This window comes from Hippoglossus stenolepis, chromosome 4 (assembly GCF_022539355.2).
Source record: "Hippoglossus stenolepis isolate QCI-W04-F060 chromosome 4, HSTE1.2, whole genome shotgun sequence".
Taxonomy (NCBI): Eukaryota; Metazoa; Chordata; class Actinopteri; order Pleuronectiformes; family Pleuronectidae; genus Hippoglossus; species Hippoglossus stenolepis.
In genome coordinates, this window is record NC_061486.1 from 8,005,550 (window position 1) to 8,031,361 (window position 25,812).

The 25,812-nt window shown below is 42.1% G+C and overlaps 1 protein-coding gene across 1 annotated transcript in view; it reads right to left on the minus strand.

Moving 5' to 3' along the window:
- Positions 1–4,582: 4,582 nt before the first annotated feature.
- The window catches only part of rtn4rl1b (reticulon 4 receptor-like 1b), a 131,759-nt gene continuing 110,529 nt past the window's right edge, over positions 4,583–25,812 (minus strand). The window contains exons 2-3 of the mRNA XM_035155575.2: positions 9,236–9,687; positions 4,583–7,364 (exon numbers count right to left, since the gene is read on the minus strand). Coding sequence (XP_035011466.2) covers positions 6,477–7,364; positions 9,236–9,687 — 1,340 coding nt within the window. The 3' untranslated portion in view covers positions 4,583–6,476. The remainder of the gene's footprint in view (positions 7,365–9,235; positions 9,688–25,812) is intronic.

A 25,812-nucleotide genomic window follows, 5' to 3' on the forward strand; every position in this document is an offset into this window, starting at 1 on the left:
GTAAACTTCCTGTTCCTGCTTTAAAATAAAAGCCCTCTAACTGTTTCTGTTGATTCAATTCCATTCGTTTGTTTTAAAAAGGTTTTTATGGTCATTGCAGGAACGGAAGATGCACGGCTTCACACCTTAGGCTCTTGGCATTTAGTTGAGTATAAATGAATGCTTTTGTCCAAGGTAATAGAATAGTCACACCAGAAACCAACGTAGCAGCTCCGCAGCAGATAAGCAACAGACACGTTTCCTGCGTGAACAACAGACACGTGAGATGCAGCAGGTCAACGCAGCCAAAACGTGCTGCACATGCACCCAGTGCGGCCCTGGGAGTCAGAGACTGAGACAATGTGCTTTTTATTGTGGCTCATATTGGAATATATAAACTGTGTCCCACTAAAAGGTGACATCCTTTGGCGTCCTCTGTCTACTTGGTCTCCTATTCACCAGCTTGGCTCACTCTTACCTAAGCATCATTAGCTCCTTCGAGCTATACGGCACTTACTAACGCGCAATCAATCCTGGGACAGGTCTGTGCCCAAGAAGGATCCACCAATTGGATCCCTGCTCTTCTTTCGAGCTTTTCAAAATGGGGCACTCCGCTCGCGCCGCCGTGACACCATCGGTTTACAAACGCAGCCTCTGAAGAATGAGGCCCCTGAATTGGGACACAGCCGACACTGATCTACTGCACGTTCACGGAACGCGTCCTCCAAGTGGACTCCGAGCGAGGCGTCGTCAAAACAACGGAAGCGTCCCTGAGGGAGTTTAATTGACGTAGAAGAAGGGCTTTTGTGTTTGTATTTATATGCACAGTGTATTTATAGGGACGGCTCCTGCAGTGTGGGGACGCGGCTTGCACCTATTTATTTATGTTTTTTTCCTCACTTCCTTTCTTCTCTGTTTCATTAGCGTGATATCACGTCGGGCTGTGTTCCCTCTGTGTGTCATTTGAATCCCAGTCAATTCCCCTCCCTCTAACTTCTTCCATTACTGTAGCCCCCCCCGCTCTCTCTCCCTCCGCTCCTCTCATTTTGTTTATAATACCACATTCCACATTTAAGAACTTATTTCTCCCCAATTACATCTTTTAATTATGCAGCAGCGTTTTTTGGCTGCGGCTTCTGACGATGCGGCCGCGTCCTACCTGTTCCTACACAGAGGATGTTCCAGCTGAACTGGGTCCTGACTGAACGCTGATTGCTCCTGGATCTCCTCTGCAGTGAGACAATTACAATTACGTCCCGGTCTTTGATGTGCTTTCCAAATAAGTGGGTCAATTCATGTGAGAGCATGTGAGTCAGATTCCAATTTACCCCCCTGTTGAGGAAAATCAAAGAGTTCTGTGTAAAACTCGCCATCGACAAGACAAGCTGGAAGAGATCGCCACGATGCAACCCAGTTGTGTGGCTGCCATTTATTTTCAGGGTCTTGTTTACATCTGCTTCAGCTTCATTACTCCAGAAATAAGTGTAATTAATGTGTTTCTTATAATTCTCGCTGTGGAAAAGCTTGCGGAGCTCAGTGATTACCTCAGTGACGGAGATGAATTGATGTCACAGTGACGTGCTCATACCTAATGAGTCAATAGAATCTGCAGGATAAACCTATAAATAACGACCAGGGTCTTGAAGTTTTTCAATTTTGATATATGAAGAAAAAAGTTTAGATTTGCACATGGGAGTATTACTGTTTAAAAAAGAATTGCATTAAATATCTTAATCTTGATTTTAAGGTCCAGTCATTTGCTTTTTCAGACCTTTTTTTTTTACCACATCTCATCATCTCCAGCACTAAATAATAACCAGGCCCTGTCATTGTCATAAAACCTGGAACAATGGTCACATGATAACGATCCCTGTCAGGCTCCCGTGATGAATGTGAGCTTCCTCCCTCATTTTCTCTCCAGTGTCTCCGGGGCAACAACTTTGGCTTCTCCCACAGTTGATGCCGGGACCAATTTCTGATAAACAGCTGATGTTCGGAGCAGCTGCTCACTTGCCGAAACCTTCTTAATAGAATAATTTGACATTTTAGCAAATAATCTCAAGAGTTTCTGTAGATGAGAAGTTAAACCATGTCTATATATGGTCATATGGTACAAATGGCTTCGGCTTGAAGGGATAGTTCAGCCAAAAATGAAAATCCACTTATTATCTATACTCACCACTGTGCCGATGAAGTGTTTGAGTCCACAAAACACTTTTAAAGTTTCAGGGGTAAACAGTGTTGCAGCCAAATCCAATAAAATTGAAGTAGCTGGGGACCAAATGTAAAAAACACAACAGAAAAAAAACATAAAATGCCTCCATACTACTCCTGTGGTGGTACTCAAATTTGTTGGCACCATTAACACCATGTTTTTAGACTAAACGTCTGCTGTTATCCTCTGAGCCTGGAGCCGTGTTCACATACGTACAAACCGCACAAGCTCTCGCCCCTATGCTGTCGCCCAAGGGATCAGTGAGAACTTGGGAGTGTTGTGAGAACTCGTGAGTTCTGTTGCGAGTTCTGATCTCGCCTCGCGCCCCTTGGGCAAGAACTTATGCAGTGTGTGAGCGCGAAGGTAAACGCGGCTCCATTGGCATAGTGGTGAGTAGATAATGAGTGAATCTTTATTTTTAGGTAACCCTAACCCTCCCTGTTAGACTGGAAACTGGGGCAAACAACACCCTATCAGCACACCTAAATCTCACTAATTAACATCTTGCATCTTAAATCTTACAAAAATTTAAATTAAAAATGTTTCCGGGCTTGATGCTAAGCTAACCCACCCCCTGGTTGTGGCCTGTTATTTAACAGACAAATATGAGAGTGATGTTTAAAAGATCTCAGCTGCTAAACCGTAGACACAGAGGAAGAACTGGAATGATGCATCACATTAGGTGCTGCAGCTGTAAGAAACACCGGTTGAGGCGTGAAGATAAGACTTTGCTTTCAACCACATCTCGTGATATTCATCAGTGAACGGAGCTGGCTCAGATATCCTGTCGTGTCTCGGGTTTAGCTGTCACCCATGACGTTGTTTGAAACTTCCAAAGTGACCTTGAGATTATTTTCTCACACGTACTGATCCAAAGATCAAAAATGACCTTGCATGCTTAAGTCAATCAGTTAAAGTACCAGTATATCAATCTGTTAAACTAACCCTGGAAACATAATCTATTCAAATCAATTACTTTTGAAAAATTTAAACAGTTTTCAGCTTTCATTAAAAGTTCAAATTTGTCTTTTCTTTACCCTGCAGCAGATAAACTGTAAGATGAAAATGTAAAATGTTCCATTAACCACTGCTGCGATCGCTGTAAATAAGCACTTACACACTGACATGCACTTCTGTGCCCATCACGTTGGTAAGTGCATGTTTCCATTTCCTCTCTTTACTTTGCATTAATGGATCTTTATGTGCAAACTTATTAGAGAACCCACGCCCCATCAGCTCCTGTAAATAGTTACAAATGGATACAGGGATGCCTTTAATTTTTCGTGACGACCAGTTAACATCTCATTCAGCTCGTTCCATTGCAATGGAAAATAGAAAACCAGTTTGGATATGATCACAATGGAAGGCATTGACATTGACACTATTTGGATCCATATCAACTAAAACATATTTATATTGTAACTGCGTGCATCATATTGAAAACCTGAATATTGGCAAGGTTTGGAATGTGGGTTCAGACCAGCATGAGTAGGCTAATTTGTTAAAGATTAAGTGTAATAAAATCGGATTTAGCTTTTTAATTTAATTGCTTCATTTTGTTTTTGCACAGTTCCTAGGATAAAAAAGTTGAAACAATTAAAACGAGGGGATTTAATGAGTAATGATAACAAAAGCGCAAAAGCAAAAGCACTGGAAGATGCAGAGTAGGAGTAGTTACACCAGCTGCCAGACCAGCTATCAATTTAAACATAATTACACAGCACTCTTAACCATGCACATCACCAGTCCTTCTGTGCTCATTTATCATTTAACAGAATATGAAAAAGGAAAATTAAATTGAACACTTACTCGTGGATCAATTTCTATCACAGTGAGGGATATTTAGAGAAAAGGAAATAGAATTTATGTTCTAAAGGCCCATTAATAATAATAATAGCTTGGAATATCTACAGATTCCATGTGACACTTTCATTAATAACCTTAGTGTTTTTTAAATGATTTATTGACCTGCAGTATATCACATTGCAGCCTTCATGAATTTTCCTTTTTTTCCCCCCCAGGTGGCCAGGTACTTATTTCCTGTGTGTTGGTGATAAAATCCCATTTGCAGCAAATATTTCTCTAATAGTTACACTGTGTAATGCACATAAATCCGAGATACGTTCAGGGGGAGTTGCAGGACGAAGCCGTAGTTTAGACAGCGAGGTCTGATCGGTGGAGACAGATTGCACAGCAGAGCAAAGACAGAGGGGGAAACAGGGTGGAGGGGAAAAAAAGCTAAATTTGCTGACAGAATCAATTTCTGGTTTAAATGAATTAAAAGGAACGAGAGGCTGGAGAAGGGGATTGAGCGTGCATGCCTTCTCCCTCCTGTGGATAAGCCCATAAAACCTGGAATGGAACAATAAACAGACTCAGACTGCAACGGTAGACATAAGAAGATATAGATTTTAATATCTTTATAAACATTTTTGTACTGTTGTTCTCCGATGATAACTTACGGAACGACTGAAGTATGGCAAAGAAAGAGGACAATGAGGCATACAGTCGAAAGAAGAAAGAGGGAGGTGAGGAATTTGTGCATCAACAAAGCAAATGTTCTAAAAATATAACAGTGAAAAAAAAATACGTAAATAAACAGATCACCAGGAAATCAAAAAATTGAAAGACTCCCCCCGCCGACAGCGGGAGGAGCAGAGAACCCTGTTATCATCATTGATGTCACTGATATTGTTTTTGTCATAGTAATACAGTAAATGATTAAATATCAGCACTGCAAGAAGTCCTCGTCTCCATTGTCTAATGGTACAGTTCACATCACTGATACAAACACCATCTTATCCGTGGATCCAAGGGAGGCACACATGCTCCAGAGGTGCAACAAGATGTCCGTCGGTCCGTCTGCATTGTGCTGCCGTCCCCTTACTCCTTCAGAAGTGATTGTCTTGGTCTTGGAAATCCTCACGTCCACGGACAGTCACGTCACTTAATTAAGAGGCAAGATTCTCTCTGCACGATCCCTGTTTTGCCATGCTCCCGTTTTTTTAAATCTTTTTTTTTTTCCTCTCTCATCACAAATCATTTAAGGTCCACACAGATTTTCGCCCCCTCATGTTCTTGTGTTCCTCAGAAGTTACGAGAAAAAAACAAAAACGTGTGTTCCTCATGTTCTCAATGAGGGAAATACACCCGTGCCGAGGAGGGATCCGCCCAGCACGACCTCACTGGGAAACTGAGAAAGCCCCGGTTGAACCCCCGGGCCTCTAAGGCTCCTGTTGCCTAGGTCCATTTTGTGTCTTAGAAAAATTAAATGAACAACATCTGACACAAGATATAGACAGACTCTTCAATATTCACAGCTTGATCAACCAGAGACAGTTTTTTTCCAAGCAAATGAAAATAGCACATGGCAGTTCCCCGTCATCTTGAAAAAACAATTAGCAGCTTATTATTCAGTTGCACAGAGGGAGAAAAGTGGTGAAAGTGAAGATGGAGGCAGAGTTGTGTGTAGAAATGTGGTTAAATACGCAGAAAGCTTGTTGCAATACCTGAAAAAAAAAAGGAAAATTGCCATTTGTTACAGATTCATACAGTGTATGAGCAAACTGCTTGTTATACTTATGGCCTTAATACATCTGTGGCTATAGATTTCCATTAGAGAGACACATTCCCATGTCTGACACTGACGGACAATTTATTGCCGAGTTTACACTGTACCCCTGTATGTATGAGAAACTCATGTTTGGACATACTGTGAGCAAAGGGTGCGACAGAAAAACATATTTGGCAGAAAGCATGAGACCAAGAAAAGACTGATACCAAAGGCTTTACAGCTCCGTCGACTTTCCCTTTGTAGCTTCTTGACAGCGACTTAAAAACTGAAAATTAAAGCAGGAACGAGCACTTAAAGACCAAGCTCCTCTGTCTCAGAGCTCACCAACAAGTTCTACCTCGCGTGCTCTGTCATCTCGTATCCGTCGCTCTCTTTTCACCAAATAGTTTGGTTCCGTGAGCTCCAGCTGAGGGAAAAACAGAAGTTACAAAAATAGATTGGATGACGATGAAATTGTACTGGCTTCAGTGGCAGTGCAAGCTTGGTCTGTGTTCATCTTTCCATTCTCAGTCCCTCCAAAGTTTTGTGCTGCGAGTCTCTGTGCTGATTTTTTTTCAGTCTGGACAGTTAAGCTCCCTACACAACATTTACACATATAATCACACACACACACACATACATAAGACACACAGGCCTTGTAGTGCAGGAGCAAGAGAGGATCTGAGGGCTGTGTTTTTTGTTATTAGCATTAGCAAAACCCTCTGAAGGTCAACGGAGGATATTGTCCAGATTTGTTGTTATCAAGGCCACAAGGAGGGCGTAGACATGTAGTAAGGAATGGGATGAGGTTGCCCTGTTGGCTTGCTGAACCCCACTAGGGGGACGAACAGTGGTCCGGGGGGTGCACTTGTGCTTCCTCCTCGTGACGGTGCCGTCTGGGGACGTGTGGTCATGTTTTCCCCCGTCTGTGAAGTCTGGGGAGGAATCCTCCTTGTCCGCCATGACCTCCTTGGAGTGAACCTCATTGTCACCCTTCCCCTTGCTCACCCTGTTACGAGACTTTGTGCAGTTCCGAGAGCGGCCGGGCCTCGAGGGGTGCACTATGTGGGTCTGCCCTCCAGAGCCCCCATCCATGCTGCGATTCATGGACGGATTCACCGTGCCAGATAAATTGTTAGTCTGGGCTCTGGACTCAGAGTTGGGAACAGTTGGGGAACAGTTGGGGAAATCCTCCTTGCGCAGCTCTTTGAGGTCTTTCCCGACCAAATCAGCTGGTGCCTCACAGCCCACGGAGGAGGTTGACCCTCTGAAACGTTTCAACCATTCCCAGAGCGTCAGGGCCTTGCAGTCACATGTCCAGGGATTGTTGTTGAGGCGCAGGTATTCGAGGGCGGGTAGCATGTCCAGGCACTGTCCGGACAGCTGTATCAGGGAGTTGTTGAACAGGAACAGGGTGGTGAGACGTTTCAGGTCGTGGAAGGCCAGGCGGTCGACCCACTCGATCTGGTTTTGGTGCAGGAGCAGTCGGTCCAGGGCTTGAAGGCCCCTGAAGGTGTTCTGGTTGATGCTCCACAGACGGTTTCCATGCAGGAACAGGTGGCTCAGGTTGTGGAGGTCCATGAATGTGTCATCCTGCAGAAACTTCAGATGATTATCCTGAGGAGAGAGGAGAGCATCCAGTCACAAATTACACATCGTGCAGTATTTTCACTCCAATATCGTACCGTAATACTGTAACTTTAATATTTGTCTGCAGGCCACGAAAAGCATTCGTATAAATCTAAGTTTAACAAACCTTTTAAAGTACAATCGTAAGAGAGTAACAAGAACAGGTCGCGGAAATATGTCAGGGTACATTTAATTTTATCGTATGGACATAAAAATGGTCTTTATGGTTTTGGTTGTAATTCAGTTGTTTCAATGTACATTTAAGTTGTGAGCTGGTTCAAGAGGAACTGTTTATCTTTAAAGAAAATATACATTAAGAAAATGTCTACAGAAAAATGATGTTGACAGAATATTTTACAAAACTATGCTTTTTTTCCTCCCTCTTCATCTACTGAATGCAGTAAACAAAGAAAACCCATAAAAAGGGGAGTTGGTTATTTGTCTGCACGCCAGTGTAAAATCAGTTTGTGCTGTGTGTTTGTGAACTACTGTTTAAACACGGGAACAAATTAAATATTCAACGTGTTTGTAACCCAGGTTGCCTTCTGTAGTTTACACAGTTACAGATGTTCTTTAAACGCGTCGTCTAGAGAGGTTGCTAGTTTACGTAGCTCGCAGGAGTTCCTTAAATGCATCACCTGCTGAGCAGCTGCTCACAGAGAAGACATGTTCAAGACCAAAGTGAAGTTTGGTCCCAAGAAAAAACTAAATAACTTCAGCAATTTGTGAAAGAGTGGAAGTGGGTCGGGAGCTGTGAGTGTCTCCAGAGGGAGGAAAGTACTGAAGTGTCCACGAGCTGTGAGAGAGAAGTTCTCCTCGGCTCAAACTTCATTCTGTGTTTGCTTCCGAACCACATGGATCATCCAGGTGAGTCCATTAGCACTAACAATTCTTTCAAAACAAGAGTTCACTGCATGTTGCTCTGTTTCATTAGTCAGGTGGCAAAAAACCTTCAGATTTACTAAATTAATTTTTAAAGTGCTTTGAATACTATTATTTAAAAAAGGGAAAGGGTCAGGGAGAGTTCACAAATGTTTTATAATAGTTATTATCTTGTTGTGTGAATTTCAGGATATGAAGGGAAAAGAGACATTTGAAGTATGAGTTCTTCGCTTGTTCATCTACTGCCTCATCGTCATCGCTCTGGTTGTTTCCCTTGTTTCACCTGGATGCTGATGTGTGGATGTTGTTTAAAGAGCGGTAGGAGGCAAATCACACGGAATGTCACTGAAGAGATTTATATTTTATTTGCACTTTCTTTTTTCCTGACACCTCAGTTTATTTTCTTTCTTATGTGCCCAAGACTAACGCAAAGTAAATGTAAAACTGATATTAATGATAACCACTAAGTTTAGTGAACCTTTCAAAGTAAAGGAACTCAAGTATGTATATATATATATATATATATATATATATATATATATATATATATATATATATATATATATACTTACAATCATAAGAGAGTAACAATAACAGGTCAATGAAATAAGTCTAAGGATTTTATCGTATGGACATAACAATGGTCTGTATGGTTTTGGTTGTAATTCAATAGTTTCAATGTACATTTAAGTTGTGAGTTGGTTTAAGAGGAACTGTTTACCTGGGATTTATTGTTTTTTTGTTTTGTTTTTTGCCGTGGTATTGAATTGTGTATCGAGAATTGTGGAAATTTTATGTTAACTGTATCGACAACAAAGTTTTTGGTATTGTGACATCCCTAATGCACATAAACACATTTATCCTCTAGACAGAAAACATGGGTTGTATTTGAATGAATTAGAATTATTTACACATGAGTTGAAGTGACAGCCCGACTAGGTCTTAGTGATACAATGAACCAGAAACATCAAGCTTACCTGCAAGTAGAGATACTGCAGGTTTCTGAGGCCTTGGAAGATGTTATTCGGAAGCGAACTGAGTCCGCAGCGGTACAGGTGCAGCGCATTGAGCCGACTCAGGCCGTGAAAGGTGTCTTCAGCCAGGGAGCGCAGGTGGCGGTTGTCTCCCAGATCCAGCTCCTCCAGCAGCGTGAAGCCGTGGAAGGTGGAGGGCTCAATGTATGTGATGTTGTTGGAATAAATCCAGAGAGTGACTGTGTTGGAGCTGAAGTGGCCCCGAAGTAAGCGGTGGATCTTATTGTTCTGTAAGAAGATGCGCTCGCTGTCGGGAGGGATGCCTTCAGGGACGGACAGGAAGTTGTGAGCTTGGCAGGAGACGGTGCTGGGTGCAGTGTAGCAGATACAGTGACGAGGGCAGGACCAGGAGAACTCAAGTCCGCAGAGAACCAGCAGGAACTCCAGCCCGCAGCCTGCAATGAACACACACAAAGAAAGAAATAATTTAAGTTCCCTTTTTAAACTTGAAAGTTAAACTTAGTGCCTTCTGGTATAGCTCAGAACCGGGAAAGAGGAAATATACTATAAATGAAAAACACTCAAGTCTTATCCATGCTAGCAGGACAAAAATATACCATGTTTAACATCATCATCATAGATGACGTCGAGGGATCACTAATGATCCTCTAATGATCCTTAATATCTGCAGCAAATCTCATGATAATCCATCCAGCACATGCAGTTGTCAGAAGATTTCACCCTGAACCACAAATCTGAATGTCATGCTCATGAACGTCTGCACAAAATCTCACAGCAAACCCCTGAATAGTTGGATATCCAGGCTGAAACATTGCAGTATGTGCTGAAGTCAGGTCAGGATACAAGAGCACCAAGAACTCCGTGATTAGTCGAGCTGTTAATTTGCAAATTAATTCCTCATGTGATTCCGTGCCAGTTGGGGATGTGTTTCTTGTCATGGGTCCATTTAGCGTTTTTGTTTTTCACACAGCGGAGACATTGTCTTTCTTATCTGTTCAACTCATGGCACAGTTATCCCCTCCAATATTCTGCCACCTCAGGGAGATGCACTATTAAGCGTCCAATCTCTTGCCTAAGTCCATTGGTACTACTCTGCAGTGAGCAGAGGCTGTCATCAGTCTGTTTGAGCTGTTAAATGGGGCGTGGAATGCTTATTTAAACTTGTAGTAAGCTGCTCTGAGGCGCTTTCTGATCGGTGACACGATTCCCCAGAACCCTGAGACAGGATATGCGACTTATCCACAGTCTCATCTAAAATGAGCACAACTCAAACCCCCCTCCGCCCGCCGCCATCACGAATGTTCCATCTGACAACCCCTGGCTGTCTTGTGCTCAATTTATTATTCACAGCGTGACACCGACCTGATTCACTGCCACTAATCGATATGCCTTTGTTGCCTTTGAACTCACCCTGTAATCCTGGGTCTTAATGCTCAGAATTCAGGAGCTGCAGAATTACTCTCCGCCCGAGAGACAGGCGTATTTATCTGAATGTATTTTCTTGCCAAATTGTGGCTAAGCTGTGACATTCAGCGTCTGACTCCACTGACCTTTAACAGTAATTCTGCGTCTAGCCGCAGAGCCGGAGCTCGGAGCTGCATGTCACCTGAATGAGAGTGTGCTCGGGCACGGATCTAATCCTATTTGTTAAACCCCTCCGCTGGGCGACAATGGAAATGTATGCATCCCCCTGAACCAGAACTGTGCCCACTAAATGAGGCGATTATTCACGGTTGAACACTGTCAGAAACTTTAATTTGAGTGTGCGCTCACGTGCAGGTGAAACGCTGTGTTTGAGCCCCATGATTTTCCATGAGAGCAGTTTATTTAGACTTTTCATTATAATGTCATAACCTTCATCTTCTCTTTATTGCCGGCTGCCAAGGCCAAACAAGAATGTATGACTGTTTTGTCACTCCACACTCGACTCCCCATGAAGATGCATCGAGCCTGGCACCTATATTGACTGAGTAAATAGGGGGAAACGTTTTGCATTACTCCCGTGAATTACATGTTTGGTTTATTTACCAGATAAATAAGTAATACAAGACGCAGTAAATTTCCCAGCCGCTCTTTAGAGGAACATTTGCATGAAGCAGCAGCCACTGGGAACTTGGGACGCAACTCTCCTGTCAATTGGTTTGGTGTTGGTTCACATTTTATTACACTTCTGACCCTCACAGAAGATTCTTCTTTTTATAAATAATGCACAAAATGATGGAAATTTAATCTTTTCTTTTGCTTTTTACATTTGTTCCGAGATGAAATGATACTTGTTTCAATCACCTGCCTGTGCAGGAATTCATCCAGGATGTTCCATTATTCATCAATCTGATCTCCCTGCCACTCTAAAATTATATTTTTTCCGGGGCCTTAAACTATTTCCATTAACTGTTTTCCTCATGCATGACTTCAGTGGAATTAGGTACCAGATAGTGAAATTATCCGAGGAGGTGGGAGACACACAGATAAGCGTGAGACACAGCGAAAAGCAGCAAGGGAATGAGAATGTAGATGCTGCCTAGATAGTGAGACAATTTGAATCAGTGATCTGCTAATCATCTTGGACACATGAGGATGCACCTCCTCGCCTCTCACTCTGCTCAGCTTGTCAGGACAAAGTAATAGATTCTTTACCCCGCTTAATCTAATCCTCTCAAATGGCTGTTTTTACTGCTTTGCCAAACACCGCTCTATTTGTGGGGGAAAAGCATTGAGACTAAAAGGATGGCGGATGGAGTTTAATGTCTCTTTCTCATTCCCTATGAACAAAACCAAAAATCTTTCAACTTCATCCCTGGTGAGGCTTTAGAAGATGTGAACTTCTGATGTGGATGCTCTTTTGATGCTGCCAGTACGGTCTTTGGCGCATGCAGATGGAGTGACTGGGGAGAGGCGTACACTCTTTTCCTTGTTTTCTGCAACACTGAGAGCTTGTGTGTGTTCTCTCTTACGGGCGGCACAACATGCGCTTCCACTGGAGACTTTAACACCTGCCAGCTCACTGGTCTCAGCCCCCACGTATTTACACTGCCAACGCTTGCATTCACGCAAACACAATGCGCCGTATGTATTTACCGTTTGTGTCGGCTTTCTAGAGCTACAATGAGACATGCGTTCTGGAGCACACGTGGATCAGGTTTGGGAACGAACGGGGCCAGGCTGTGTCAGTGTGACGAGCATAAAAGGCTGACTGGCGCTTGTTTACACTGCTTTGAATAGGGAGACTGGTTTTCGGCAACAAAGGAAGAAATACATATTGTGTGGGAATGCTGTCCTTAAATGAAATGTAAGAAATTAATGTGTGTCATAACTATATTGTGCTTGGGCACAAAGAGCCATTCAGCTCAAATTGTATTATAAAAATAGCTTTGGACACGACGTAGCGTATATATGTATGCCAATGGTGCCTATTGGAATTTGGCAGGATAAAGGAGAGGCCCTGGAAGAGACATAATGGTTTTTTGGAAAGGAAAATGTGCATCTATTTCTGGTAGGAGTCTGGACTGTGTATTAAGACTTTCGTCACAAGTGGTTCACCTCCAAGTGGTCCCCTATGCAGCTTTCCATCACCCTCTCTTTCCTGCCTACTGGTTTCCGATGACAGATGCTATTGATGGCTTCTTACAGGGAGAATCACGTTTGACACGGCGACCCCGTCCTCACCAAAATTCTCTTTTTTCTTCGGGGGAGTGGAAAGAAAGTGGATAAATAGATGAATAAAACAGAGTGGTGCGGGTCCCCCGACAGACAATGGGAAGGGAATGAGTAGAATATCAATGAAACATAGTTCACACTAGATTTGCCCTCATGAATAACACATGTCTGCTAATAGGAGGGAAACAGTACGTCTAGAGTTGTGTGACTCTGCCCATCATTAGACTGGACAAACTCAATTTCCTGTGTCTCTCCAAAGACCCTGATAGGCACCCTGGTGTTTTCGCTGCAGTTATTACCTGCTTCTAAATGACGTCTTGGCTCTGCACTCAAAGGTGTTTACGATCATGTTCATGCATATAGCGGTTAATAATGGTAAACTCTGGTGAACTTTTACGCTGTGGAGCCAATTTAGGTTTCACTCTATACTGTAATCACATGTAAATACCCAAAGTTTTCCTGTGTTAAATAGTTTTTCCAACTGCATTTTAACAAGTTCAACTTTTGATTTGTAGTCGAACCAGGCTTTCTAAGAATACAAAAGTAAGTCTAAACAGAATCTAATGTGTTTAGCTAATAAAATGAATAGTGGAACTAGAACTGAAGGTCTGAACAGTGGCCATTTTGTATAACTTGATTTAGTTTAACATGTACTGTCTAGTCACGTGCCAGACTTCGTTATCAGACTATTTATTTAAAAAAATATGAACATTAAATAAAATATTACTGCAAAAAAACATGTGGATGCTGTTATTATTATTTTTTCTTCTATTTCTCATGTCTGTTTACATCTGAATTATGTATTTGTAGTTGTTTACATCCCAAATATGTTGTTTTAAGATCTCTAATATATGTTTAATCCCAAAGCATCTTTTAATAGACTTGAAAAAATGTTGGCAATATTAATAAGGAGTAACCTCAATAAATTATAAGTTTTTACATAAACTCGCTTTTTATTTATCTTCGTTTATATATAAGCTTTGGTTTCACAGCGAACTGAACAATGCTCCAATCGGATCATCAGCTCCTGACATTTCCAGTGTGGGTCAATGACTGCAATTTTATTTTAATTAGCAAAGTTGGAATTAAAGCTTTAAAGCTGTTTCTTACAATTTGCAAAGAAAATCTCTGACTTGCAAAAAAAACCCACTGATGACTTCTATTATTTTCTGACTGAACAGCAAACTCACACATGAGCGGCCGTGCCAACAGCTGTGACCAGCACCACGTCTGCCCGGCAATATTTGTTTTTGTTTTTTCACAGCCAACTGCAGAATGTAATAGATTCTCATTTGCCATTTGCCATTCCCCGGCACCACTGCAGGCAATACAGCCTCATAAGGGTCCCTGACAATTCTTCTAGTGGATGAAAGTAAAATGGGGGAGAACAATGACAACGCTAAGGTCTTCGAAGAAATGCAGCAGAATTGAAATGTATCACTTTGCTGTGATATCCCTTCTGGTGCAGATGCGCGAGCGTGTACGTGTGCGTTTGTGTTTCTGTCTGTACTGGAGCTGGTCTCATCTCTTATCTCATGGCAACACACTACACATAAATGAGGTCACACAGAGCTGATAGGGTAATTATTCTATACAGTGAATTTTCTAAAATATCAACGAGTAGTTTTTGTTCTTGGAAAATCCCCAAACATTTTATTTTTCTCCATCTTCTCCTGTGATAGATACAAATAAGAGATATATAAGTCTTACTTTCACCTTATTCACCTTATCACTGTTCTTCATAAACTTTTAATACTCGGATATCGAGGCTCAGTGGGACTCGTGCTTTTGATTTATATTTGGTAGTTCTGCTCCATTTTCCTTTCGTTGGTGCCATGTCTGTCGGCACAGTGCTGTGCAACTGCACATCGTCAACTATCTTCAATGTCGTCATCACTTCCTGTGCACTAATTGTTTGATCCTTCTTTTCTCAGTTTGGCCTAAATTTGAGGAACACAGTTTGTGATTCTATTCCTGCCGAGACGGGGACGGGGACGGGTGTAGTTTAAAGCAGATGAAAACTGGGGCCGACATCAGCACACACAGTGCCAAGTTATGTCAGGGTTAATTGGAGCAGCGTGCTCTCCACAGTATTGATATTTATGTCCGCTAAGTGCTACTTTATGGCCGGTTTAATATTGTGAACAGCAGTAGCCGGTCAATGATGTGGCTCTGTCGATGAATATCTTCAGATTGAGAAAAGGACAAAGGGAGAGAAACTTCAGTTAGAGAGAGAGAGAGAGAGAGAGAGAGAGAGAGAGAGAGAGAGAGAGAGAGAGAGAGAGAGAGAGAGAGAGAGAGAGAGAGAGAGAGAGAGAGAGAGAGAGAGAGAGAGAGAGAGAGAGAGAAGTTTATGTGGGAGACGATGACAGAGGTCTCTCTCTCACCTCAATAGAACAGACACTTGCAACTGCAGAGAGTTAGTTATGGTGCTTTTGCAACACATAAACGCATTAGGCAAGCAAGCAACGGACCAGAGGGAAGTTGAACATGAAAAAGCCAGAGATGGTGTGAGTGACAGCAGTGTTTCTCAGGTTGAGGAATCAAGAGGGCCTAAAAATAACTCATCCAAACAAGCTGCGCCATATGAAGCATGTACAGAATAAAGATGAGGATTTGTTGAGGGTGTGCAGGTGAATAAAGCACAACGCCGAAGGAGCCAGGCAGAGAGGCAGGTAGCTGTTCGCTCAGCTATCCACAGATGTTTAAAACCCACGTTTTAATTAGCAGACTGTAATGGATACAAAGTAGAGGCTGATTCCACTTTTCTTACATTTGGAGAGACACATCTGTGCCTGCAGGTCGTACACTCGTCACACTTCCACCGTGTTCTGTTAAACGTTGACGGATGCCATACAGGACGCGCGCACACACACACATCACACGCATCACACGCACTCCATCGAAGCACAAACGTACACAGGAACGCTCGCCAAATCACCGCTGTCGGGGGCAACACTGTCAGCCACCAACTAAATTATCATGACAGCACAAAGCCAAATGATTCAAATATATTGCGTTTCCCGTGGCGGTATTGCACAGCACCGCCTAAACTAAACTAATGGTTCTGCCAAACCTTTTATAAATCATCCAAAGTGTGTCTATATGTAGTTCATATAGTTCCATTTAAGTGAGAGCATCTATAATGCACTTCCTATCGGCGGAGTGACTAATAATTATCTCTCATGGTTGATGGTCTGCGGCTCTTGGAGGCGTTTGATATAATGTCGGATCTTGAGCCCTTCAAACGGAGAGAAATCTTTACAGTTCCGTTCGCTGCCACTAACACGGACAGTAAATATGTGTTATTATCACAGCTTCTCCATACGGGTTGAACAGGCTCGTGTTTGACCATCAACCAGTTATTCTAGACTCTGTTTTGGCCATTTTTCTTTAGGGAAATCAGCTTTGACTGCCACCAGTGCAAGTAAAGCAGTATTGCCAGAGTCTTTGAGGCAACAAAACCCGACCATCATTACGTGTGATGATGAGTCAATAAGAAAACTACTGTCGGATGCTCATTTGTCGGAGATTTAAGTAACAATCGTTGCTTCTCAAACTGGTAAATGTGTTTTATTTTGTTCAAAAGGTCTTATTCGTACCACTGGTGCTTCTATGACAAGTTGAAAACAAGATGATAATGACATGAATTTAATTAAAGGGGAAAACTACAGTAAGAATCTCTAATTAATTTCTTTATAGATAAAAATAGGTTGATAAGAGCATTCCTCAAAAGTGCCTCGCAAATTATAGAAATCTACTCAAATTTATAAAGTGATTTCTACCTGAATATTTTCAGTGCTGACACTTCACTTTCATTAGTGAAGGTGGTTGAAATCTTAAGAGAAAAACAGAATGATTACATTTGGCCTTTGTTTAAGAGCATTACTTAGTAAACAGACGAGAAAGAAACAGTGGGTTACAATGCAAGCGACATGTAACTATTAAATGACTGCCTTTTAATGTCACTACTGGATTTAGTGGGCTGAACTGAATCTGGATGAACTCTGAATTTATACTTTGATTAAATTAAACATGTAGATGATTAACCATTAATTGGGTTGCCTTTTTACACAGTAGTGGGACCAATCCAATCCAAGCATCTAATCACACAGACAAACATCCTGCGTCCTGGTTCAAACACTTGATTTCTTAGTTACAGTAAATTCTGTTGTGCAGAGTATGTGCTGTGAGTACAGGGCTGAGTTGATAGCTATCAGCAGCAGGCTGGTCACTTGTCGGTCTGCCCGGCTCGTCCGGTTGCTGCGTCTCGTTCAATCATGCGCACGTATGTCAAATACAGACTCCAGCGCTGCCAATCATCGCGTGCCTCTGTCACAGTAACAGCTGCGTTGTGGTGATGCCGTTTGACAGCGAGCCGACAGAAGCAGGGAAAAGGAGAGAATCAAAACGTGCTGTTTATATTGTTGAAAACTATCAATGACACCGATGTAGCTCAATCGTTAAGTAACGAGAGGAAAAGGTTAAAGATCTGTTTATTGCCCAGTTAAAGGAACACGTCTGTAGCGCCGCTACTGTCGTTACTCGATGAACCAGATGACCCGGTTACAAACCTCGTGTCAGTAACCATCTGTCCTATGAAGAAACCAAGCAAGGTATTAAATCATTACCAGCTCCAGGGCTGCTGCTCTTTAACTGAGGCCGTGCTTAGATGTTTCTGTTGAAGGGACAAAACCAAAGGGTGGAATTTCCCCATGGAGTTCACAAATTACCGTGGTGTTCAGGAAAGCAGGATGGCCAGTGCACGGCTGCAGCCAAAAGTGAAATCAACAAACATTTATTTCCTTTTTTTCCAGTGACACAAACAAATCTAATTATCTATTCTATTTAAAATGTTCCAAACAGTCTTGTAGCATGCAGATGTATCTCAATCTGCTCTGCATGTTTATTTTGCTGTCCTTCATTTCAGACACCTGTCGGCTCAAACACTACAATCCTCACAAGAATGGCGCCGGAGCAATTTACAGCATGACTTAACAATGTCCATGTGCTAACACAAATAATTTCATGTTATTTACCGGACAAATATTGAATTGGTCTTAGCTGCAGAGTTGTTATTGTGCTGCCAATGCTTGTCAACAGGAAATAAAGGCGGTAAATTGTGTTGCTGAGTGTTTTCTTAGCTCAGAGGCGCGTTTTTTCCTATTATCAACAATTATGTGCTCCACCATCTCGCCCTAATATTTTTTATATCGCACATTGTCTTGATTGAATTGAATCTTCTATTTAAAATTGCATTGAGTTGACATGTGTAGATGTAACATTCACTAACCTTGGAGACATACACACACACACAATGCTTTTACATGCCACTAAAAGCTGGATTAATGATTTAGAAGTTGCACAGCTCCTCCTTTTGGAATCATCAGGTCAGTATAGACCTACAGTACATACCTCGCCTGAGAGGTGGCATTTTCCACCACACTGGTCTTCACCTCCTCTTACATGACTCTCCTAAGACAAACTGTACTTTCCTGCTGCTTCAGCTTACAAACCTGAAGCGCCCTATATTCAGCTGATCAATTATTCATAGCAGGTGAGAGTTTGCTGCTCCATGTATGTAAAGGTGTTCACACACACACACACGCGCACGCATGCACGCACGCACGCACGCATGCACGCACGCAGGGAGTTTCAACAGTCTTAACTAATGGTTTCAAAGAGGCAAAGAGAGATGTGAAATCAAGCAGAAAAGCGCGTGAGGAACGGGCGATGCACAGTGGTTCATTAGTTCAAGAGACGGCAGAATGACCAAGAGACCAAAAGGACTCACGAAATGGAAGTGCGAGCTAAAAGACAGAGGAGTGAGCTAAAAGACATAGGAGTGAGCTAAAAGACATAGGAGTGAGCTAAAAGACATAGGAGTGAGCTAAAAGACAGAGGAGTGAAAGACAGAGGAGTGAGCTAAAGACATGGAAGAGAGCTAAAGACAGTAGTGTGAGCTAAAAGACAGAGGAGTGAGCTAAAAGACAGAGGAGTGAGCTAAAAGACAGATGTTTGCATGAAGGTTTGAATAGTTTAGACAGTGATATACATACATACAGAGTTTAAAAAGAAATGTATATGTGCAGACTTATAAATGATGAAGTAAGCAATATGCTTTGGTTCAATATGTATATTATATGAAGCAGGTGCAAGTATATTTTACAGTATGCTCTTGAAAAAGTATTCAGTTTACTTATGGTAGTTAGCTGAAAATGTAATGCTGTGACTTTTGCTGTTGATCCATATGCCTCAGTACACTTAAAATGCTAACTATGTTCCAAACAGGCAATCCAATCACCAATATACTGCTGAGTATGCTGCTCTAAGTCTTAGGAGCTATGACAATGCAGTAGTATATTGAAAGAGAAACTACGAGTGATTGGAAGAAAGTGCTGAACACAGATCAGTGGTCTGTGCTGCAGAAACTGTCTGTGAAGTTTCTATTGGCATATGTTTATTTTCCTGGTTGTTCCAATTGGAATCCCCCGTTGTTGTTGTTGTGAAGCAGTTAACGTTGGCATTGACGCTGACATTGACCCCTGAAAAGATTTTATATCATCCTGCCCAGGGACAGCTGATTCACATTAGCTATATAGCCAACTCCGGCCTAATGGTTTTCTTGCGCTTGACTCCTGTTAAATAAACTAATAGATAAACACATTGATGCTGCTACTGTGGATCCACTTTTCTAAGCCAATTTTAAATATATGAGAGTGAAACGTGTGCCATTTTTCTAAAGGACAGCTTTTAAGGTGCATAGTCTCAAATTCCGTCCATCCATCCCATTGGCTGATCCTCTGAGGGTCTTGTTGGGGCTGGAGCCAATCCCAGTTGACATTGGGTGAAAAGGCGGGGTACACCCTGGACAGGTCCCTAGCCCATCATGTAAACCGCTATGGTCAATATCGAGTTACCCTAATTCCGATCTGCATGTCTTTGGACTGTGGAGGGAAGCCAGAACCTGCCCCAAACCCCCACAGACACCAGAATTCTAACCATGAACCGTATTTGCTGTGCAGCACTTTCACATTTCCAGAGAAACTTTGTATTCAAACCTGCTGACTGGAGGGGCCTTGTCAGACTGTGGTCATAATTTGAATTTGTGTGTTTTCTTCAGAAGTGGGCGAGGAGAGGAAAACACAACAGAACACAATTGAGTTGGCGAAAAGCAGCTGAGGGGCAGAATAGAAGTGGAAGACCTTGATCTTAAGAGAGTAATCCCATTTCATTAAGTCTAGTTTTTCAGACCCTGAGAGCCTCCCCATTGATACTGGTGTAATGTTAATTCATTAATGTAGTGGGCCTCTCAGGGCTTATCACCTTCAAGGCCCCCGTCTCTCTTTCCCCCCCAGCAAACACACGCTCAGCATTCACTGCAACTTTCTCACAATGCGAGGGGGGGGGGAGACTGCTCCTCTTCATGTCAAATTGTCATGAAATCACATTCAGAAGTGTTTCGCTCCCAATTGGATTCCATTTTGGTTTTTCCACTTTTCTAGCCCCACTGTTCTGTCATCATTCAGCCGCTCTTTGGTTTCATATAGTCCAGCTCCAGCCGAGGATGATAACTTATCATCGTTCCATTCGCTCAATTCTCTGCAGTGTATTAGAGTTGCCCTTGAGTCCCTGTTGTGGCTCCATGCAGCAAACGCTCTCATACCTGTGCCTGTTTATTGAGTTTAAAATCCTGAGCAATTCACCAGCCCTCACCGTGGAATGGTCTTAAAGTCTAACCGGCAGTGTTTTCCTGAGTGTTACCTGCTACGTTTCTATAAATTGATATACTTAATGTCCCTCTGACTCATGCAAATTGCTGCTCCTCTTTACGACCTGTCTCTGCCATTATTTACTCCTCTCCTCCCTCCTCTTTGCTGTTTAATTGATTCCGCGGTTGTTTCCCCGAGCTACAAAGCAGGAGGCTTCGCTGGATAAAACACAGTCACTGTCTAGTTGTGATTAAAGAAACCCCGGTCTGGCCGTTGGAGATACTATAGCAGCTTATGGGATTTAGTGAGTCACCGAAAAAAGCCCAACGCCGAACCAAAGATTCACTTCAAAGAGTTCCATCAACAAAACCTTAAAAACATACAAGACGATAATGAATTTCTTCCCTGTGTTACTTTACCCACATGCTTGTGTTTTATCCATGCGGTGGAACGAGAGTCACGGCAAATCACCGGATCTTTTCTCGAGACGTCGTGACGATGTGTCCTGTCGTGGGGGCTCCTGCCTTTCTGCCGCAGCTCTGCCATTTTCACTTTCTATTTTGTTTTCCTTCCTCTCCATTGTAAACCTGAACCCTCCGGAGGCGAACCACACACACTACTCAGCTTGTTCGAGTGCTTTCCCCTCCCTCCGAGCTGCCGGTCTGCATGCAACTACCACTCGCTGGTGACTTCTCCCAATCCCCCCTCTCTCCTTATAAAGCTAAGTGCCTTGCTGCAGACGTTCCACAGATAAGTGGTTTATCCCCCCCCACCCTCACTCCACAGTGATGGCCTGTGACTAATTTACGTTGCATGTAATGACTTGGTCCCTTGAACTTATTGCGACGTATGACCAAAAAAGGGAACCTTCCCATTTAATACTTCACGTAACATTTCACAACCAACATGACAGTCAGACGAGCAACTGCAAAAGCAGACGTCAGGCTCCATCTCAGTTCATATGGCTGGATGATGAAACATGATTCCCTCCAGCCACTTTAGCCCCATCTCTCCTGAGAGAGAGAGAGAGAGAGAGAGAGAGAGAGAGAGAGAGAGAGAGAGAGAGAGAGAGAGAGAGAGAGAGAGAGAGAGAGAGAGAGAGAGAGAGAGAGAGAGAGAGAGAGAGAGAGAGATTTGTTTACACATGAAATTGCGAGTGTGGTATTTCAAAGAGTGAGGGGGAGGCAGAGAAACGAAGGCATGGGACAGGGAGGTCGTCGGTATAGCGAACGTCAGGAGGAGAGTAAAAGTAGACGGGGAGATGAAGCTAGAAAGAATGTAGCATCCATCCATATATCATATTATTTCATTTCATTTCATTGTTGGGGTGGAGCTTATCCAATCCAAGCTAACATTGTACACCTTGCACACCTAGCATATCGCTGGGCCAACATACAGAGACAAACAACCATTCACATGAACGGTCGATTTAGAGTCTCCAATTAACCGAACCCCAAAGACCGTGGGAGTGGGACTGTGGTCGGAAGCCAGAAATCTGCAATCCAGGAAAATCCACAACGGGGACTCAAATAGGGAACTGTCTTGCTGTGAGGTCGACGGTGCAAACCACTTTACCACCGTGCACCATACAGTGCAGGCAACTGGCGAATTTGAATCCAAATCCACAGGGTTAAACACCCCAAGCTCTCACAAAATCTCTGTGTGGCCGAGAGGAGAGAAATCCCATCGGCCAGCTGGACATGGGCCTCAGCTCCTCCAGCACAATCTGGACTGCCAAAGATGAACACATGTACATCAGCCACTGGACATGCACAACAAAACAACTCTATGTTATTTAGAACTGAATAGAAAATACCAACTGGCACATTATGTGTGAGTAACAGGAAACTGAGAAAGACAAACGGTCTGGCCGCTGAGGCTGGTGGCCACTCGACATCCCGGAGAAATCAGACTCGTTTCTGCCAACAGCAAGATGGGAAAGAGAGCAATCATTCCTGCTCCACTACGCAGCATGTACAAAGACACAACAGCCATGTTCTTTACAAAAATAAAAACTAAAATTCCCTCATACCAAAACAAAATTCAATGTTCACTTTTACAAAAATACTGGTATTGCCATAGAAACTGTAAAAAATATGTCAGAACATATCACAGCCTGAGGGGGAAAGCAGCACAACACATGAAAACCTTTTTTCTTCTCCATTTTCCTGATCATTAATTTTCATCTCATCATATCATGAACCCACAGTCATTTCTCTTTTTAATGGTTTCTGTCTGAGCAATGTAGTATGTTTAATATGTACAAATGATACACTTATTTTTCTAGAGTGGGTTTTTCTGAAAATAGATGTATACCTTCATATATAAAACCTTCACATTTGCAGTAAATATGCTAAAGATGTGATAATGTAAGTTTTCATTTGAATATAAACTGATATTAACGAACAACCACCTTGAGAACAACATACAGAAACACAAGAAGAGAGTGTGGAGAAAGAAGTGCTGTATTTATAATAATGCTGTGAATACTGTGTATTTCATGAAGTATATAGAAGAGTGAGGTGCTTTCTTCTTTGTTACATTCAGAATACATGTGGACCTTGTGGAAGAATGCTTAGTTAATTACTCTATGGCCATGCTATTGAAGACAATATAAAATAGATACAAATAATTTTTAATAATATGAGAAAAGCGGTAAAAGAGAAAGCGAGAGAGAGATCCAGAAGTAAAACAAGTGAATAAGTTGAAGAGTTGAACGGTTTCACTCTCTGTGTGCGATGCAGGACTCCTTCACACCCGACTGCCCAGGCCTCATAAAGCACCCCTGCCTTGCATATCTCCCCACTGGGGCTATTATCTTCACACCTCTGTGCGCTCACCACCACAAACGCTACCTCCTCACCATGTCGCCCTCTCTCTCGCCGACCCGTTCTGCTCTAGCCTCAGGCAGCAGTGTCGGTCGGGCCGTTTCAGAGGTTAAACCGGGTCCCACTCAACCATGGGAGGCTATAATGGCGAAAGCCCAAACTCAAACACGCCAAGTTTGCCAAAGTGATTCTTTCCGCTGAGCTCAAACTGTTGACAAAATAACTAACTTGATGTGTGTGTGTGTGCAGCAGTTTTAAAAGAGATAAAACGTGCTTTGCAGAGAGCAGACAATGGACATAAATCATTAATATAAACAAGGAAATGTCTTAACATGCAGGGGTGAACAACCGGAATGTAAATATTTCAATAATAAATCATCCTAAATACCTAAATGATAAAATAAGTCATTATCACAGTCCTACAAAACGAGTTTTCTTATTTTCTACTCCAACACAGCTTTAGCTACGGTTTGGTCAGGTGGAGGCAATTAAAACCACATTATTTAAGGGGGGAAATATTCTATAATTTTCTTACTGTCAATAAATCAAATGAAAAAAACATTTACACAACAACAGATTGATCCTGTCACATGTTTATTTCCCCTTTTCCTCTGTATGATAGACCTCCATTCTTGTTCGGTGTCACGCTGGATTTCTTTCATTCGTTTCCTCTAACTCAATCCCTCACACTCAGTCCTGTTGCTGTAAACACTCACTATGCACCTAATGTGTATTGATGTGCACCTGAATAAAGTCCTCAACAGATTCATTATTCCCTCCTGTTTGAGTAATGTCTGCAGTATTTCATACTCCTTTTTTAAAAGGTTTACATTTTCTTACATGAAAGAGAGCCTGGGGCTGAATGCCAAGGGGAAGTCAGAAAACACTTTTCTGACTAATACATTGCCGGTTTGATTTATTCATGGGATTTGTTGACAGTAAGAATAATGTAAAATAAATGACGCCTCACCCTGTGTAAGGGGAACTCATGGTCATTGTCACGAGAAAACAATTTGTTGGTATGAAATGAAAGAATGTAAAACATTGATTTCTGTCTGAAAGTCAAAAAAAGATCCACAAACTTAAGTTGCCTGGAATTCTTCATTCGGTTTATTTTTTTTCGTCCAGTACCTAATAAAACTATTTTTCACAGTGAACATAAAGATCAAGAAAACCTGTCAGACAAAAGAGGGAGTTCAGTCATTGAAACCTCTCAGGGCCTCAACATAATATGACTCAAACCTATGAGGCAACTCAACCAACACTCGTTCTTCTGGATGCTCTTCTTTTTACTTCCCCTGTGGAAATGCTCACTTTTCTTTACAGAGAGTTTTCCTCCTGTGGGGGGAAGAAAAAAAAAATAGAAAAAGTCACGTTTGTCTGCAGTGGAAGTTGAATGTGTGGGCGGGTGCGTAGGCGGGTGGGAGAGGTGTGGGAGTCTGTATAGTCGTCTTCCCTGGGATGATGGTGGAGCTGATTAATAAACACCATGTGGTTATCTTGTCTAGAGAAACGGGGGATTAGTACAAAGTTAGAGATAATTAAAGGTAGAGCAATGGGAGAATTGCATGGATTCCCTCACAACTGAGGCTTGAAATGAAACTTTATTAGTGGTTAAACACACTCGCTGATAAACTGACTCCCACGCTGCAATAGTTAAAGTACTACATCTCACATTTATGTTTGTAGAAAGGCAGCAGAGACGGGGAGTAAATGAGAAGCAGTGTATGCAAATGAGGCTCTGCTCATGGCAAAACCTCGTTTTACTCTGAAAATGGTCCAAACCACTACAGTGTAAAAATTATGATGAAACTTGATCTACTTTAAAGGCTACACACTACAACATTTAATACTTTATTTGCTGCATTTACTCAAATTCCCCATTACTTGAAATTTATCATATTATATAGACATATTATATATCTCTGTATCTGACACTCAGCTTTTTGATGTTGATGTTGTTTGCTTATATGTTGGAAAGTCAATCTTGACCCATTTAATCAATGATCACACCATGGATCTATATTTCATGTCAGAGAATCATAAAAGTTGATCAACTACACATGAAAAGTATTAAAGAGGAACTAATGCCTGACAATCACTCCAAAGTCTTTAGTTTTCAAATTTATTTCATCAACAGGTTAACGTTTGAAAGAAAATCTGTCTGTGTTATATTTTATTTAGAGTTTAACCAAATAAAAGTCCATTAATACATTATCCATAAATTGTATGTAATAAATACCTGAAAATCTGGCTAGACTCCCTTTTAAGACCTTTAAGTCTCTTTCTTGAGTGATGTCCATTGTACACTCTATAATTATGGTGATAATTTATATGTGTGCAAGCCTCAGTGCGCTGCACG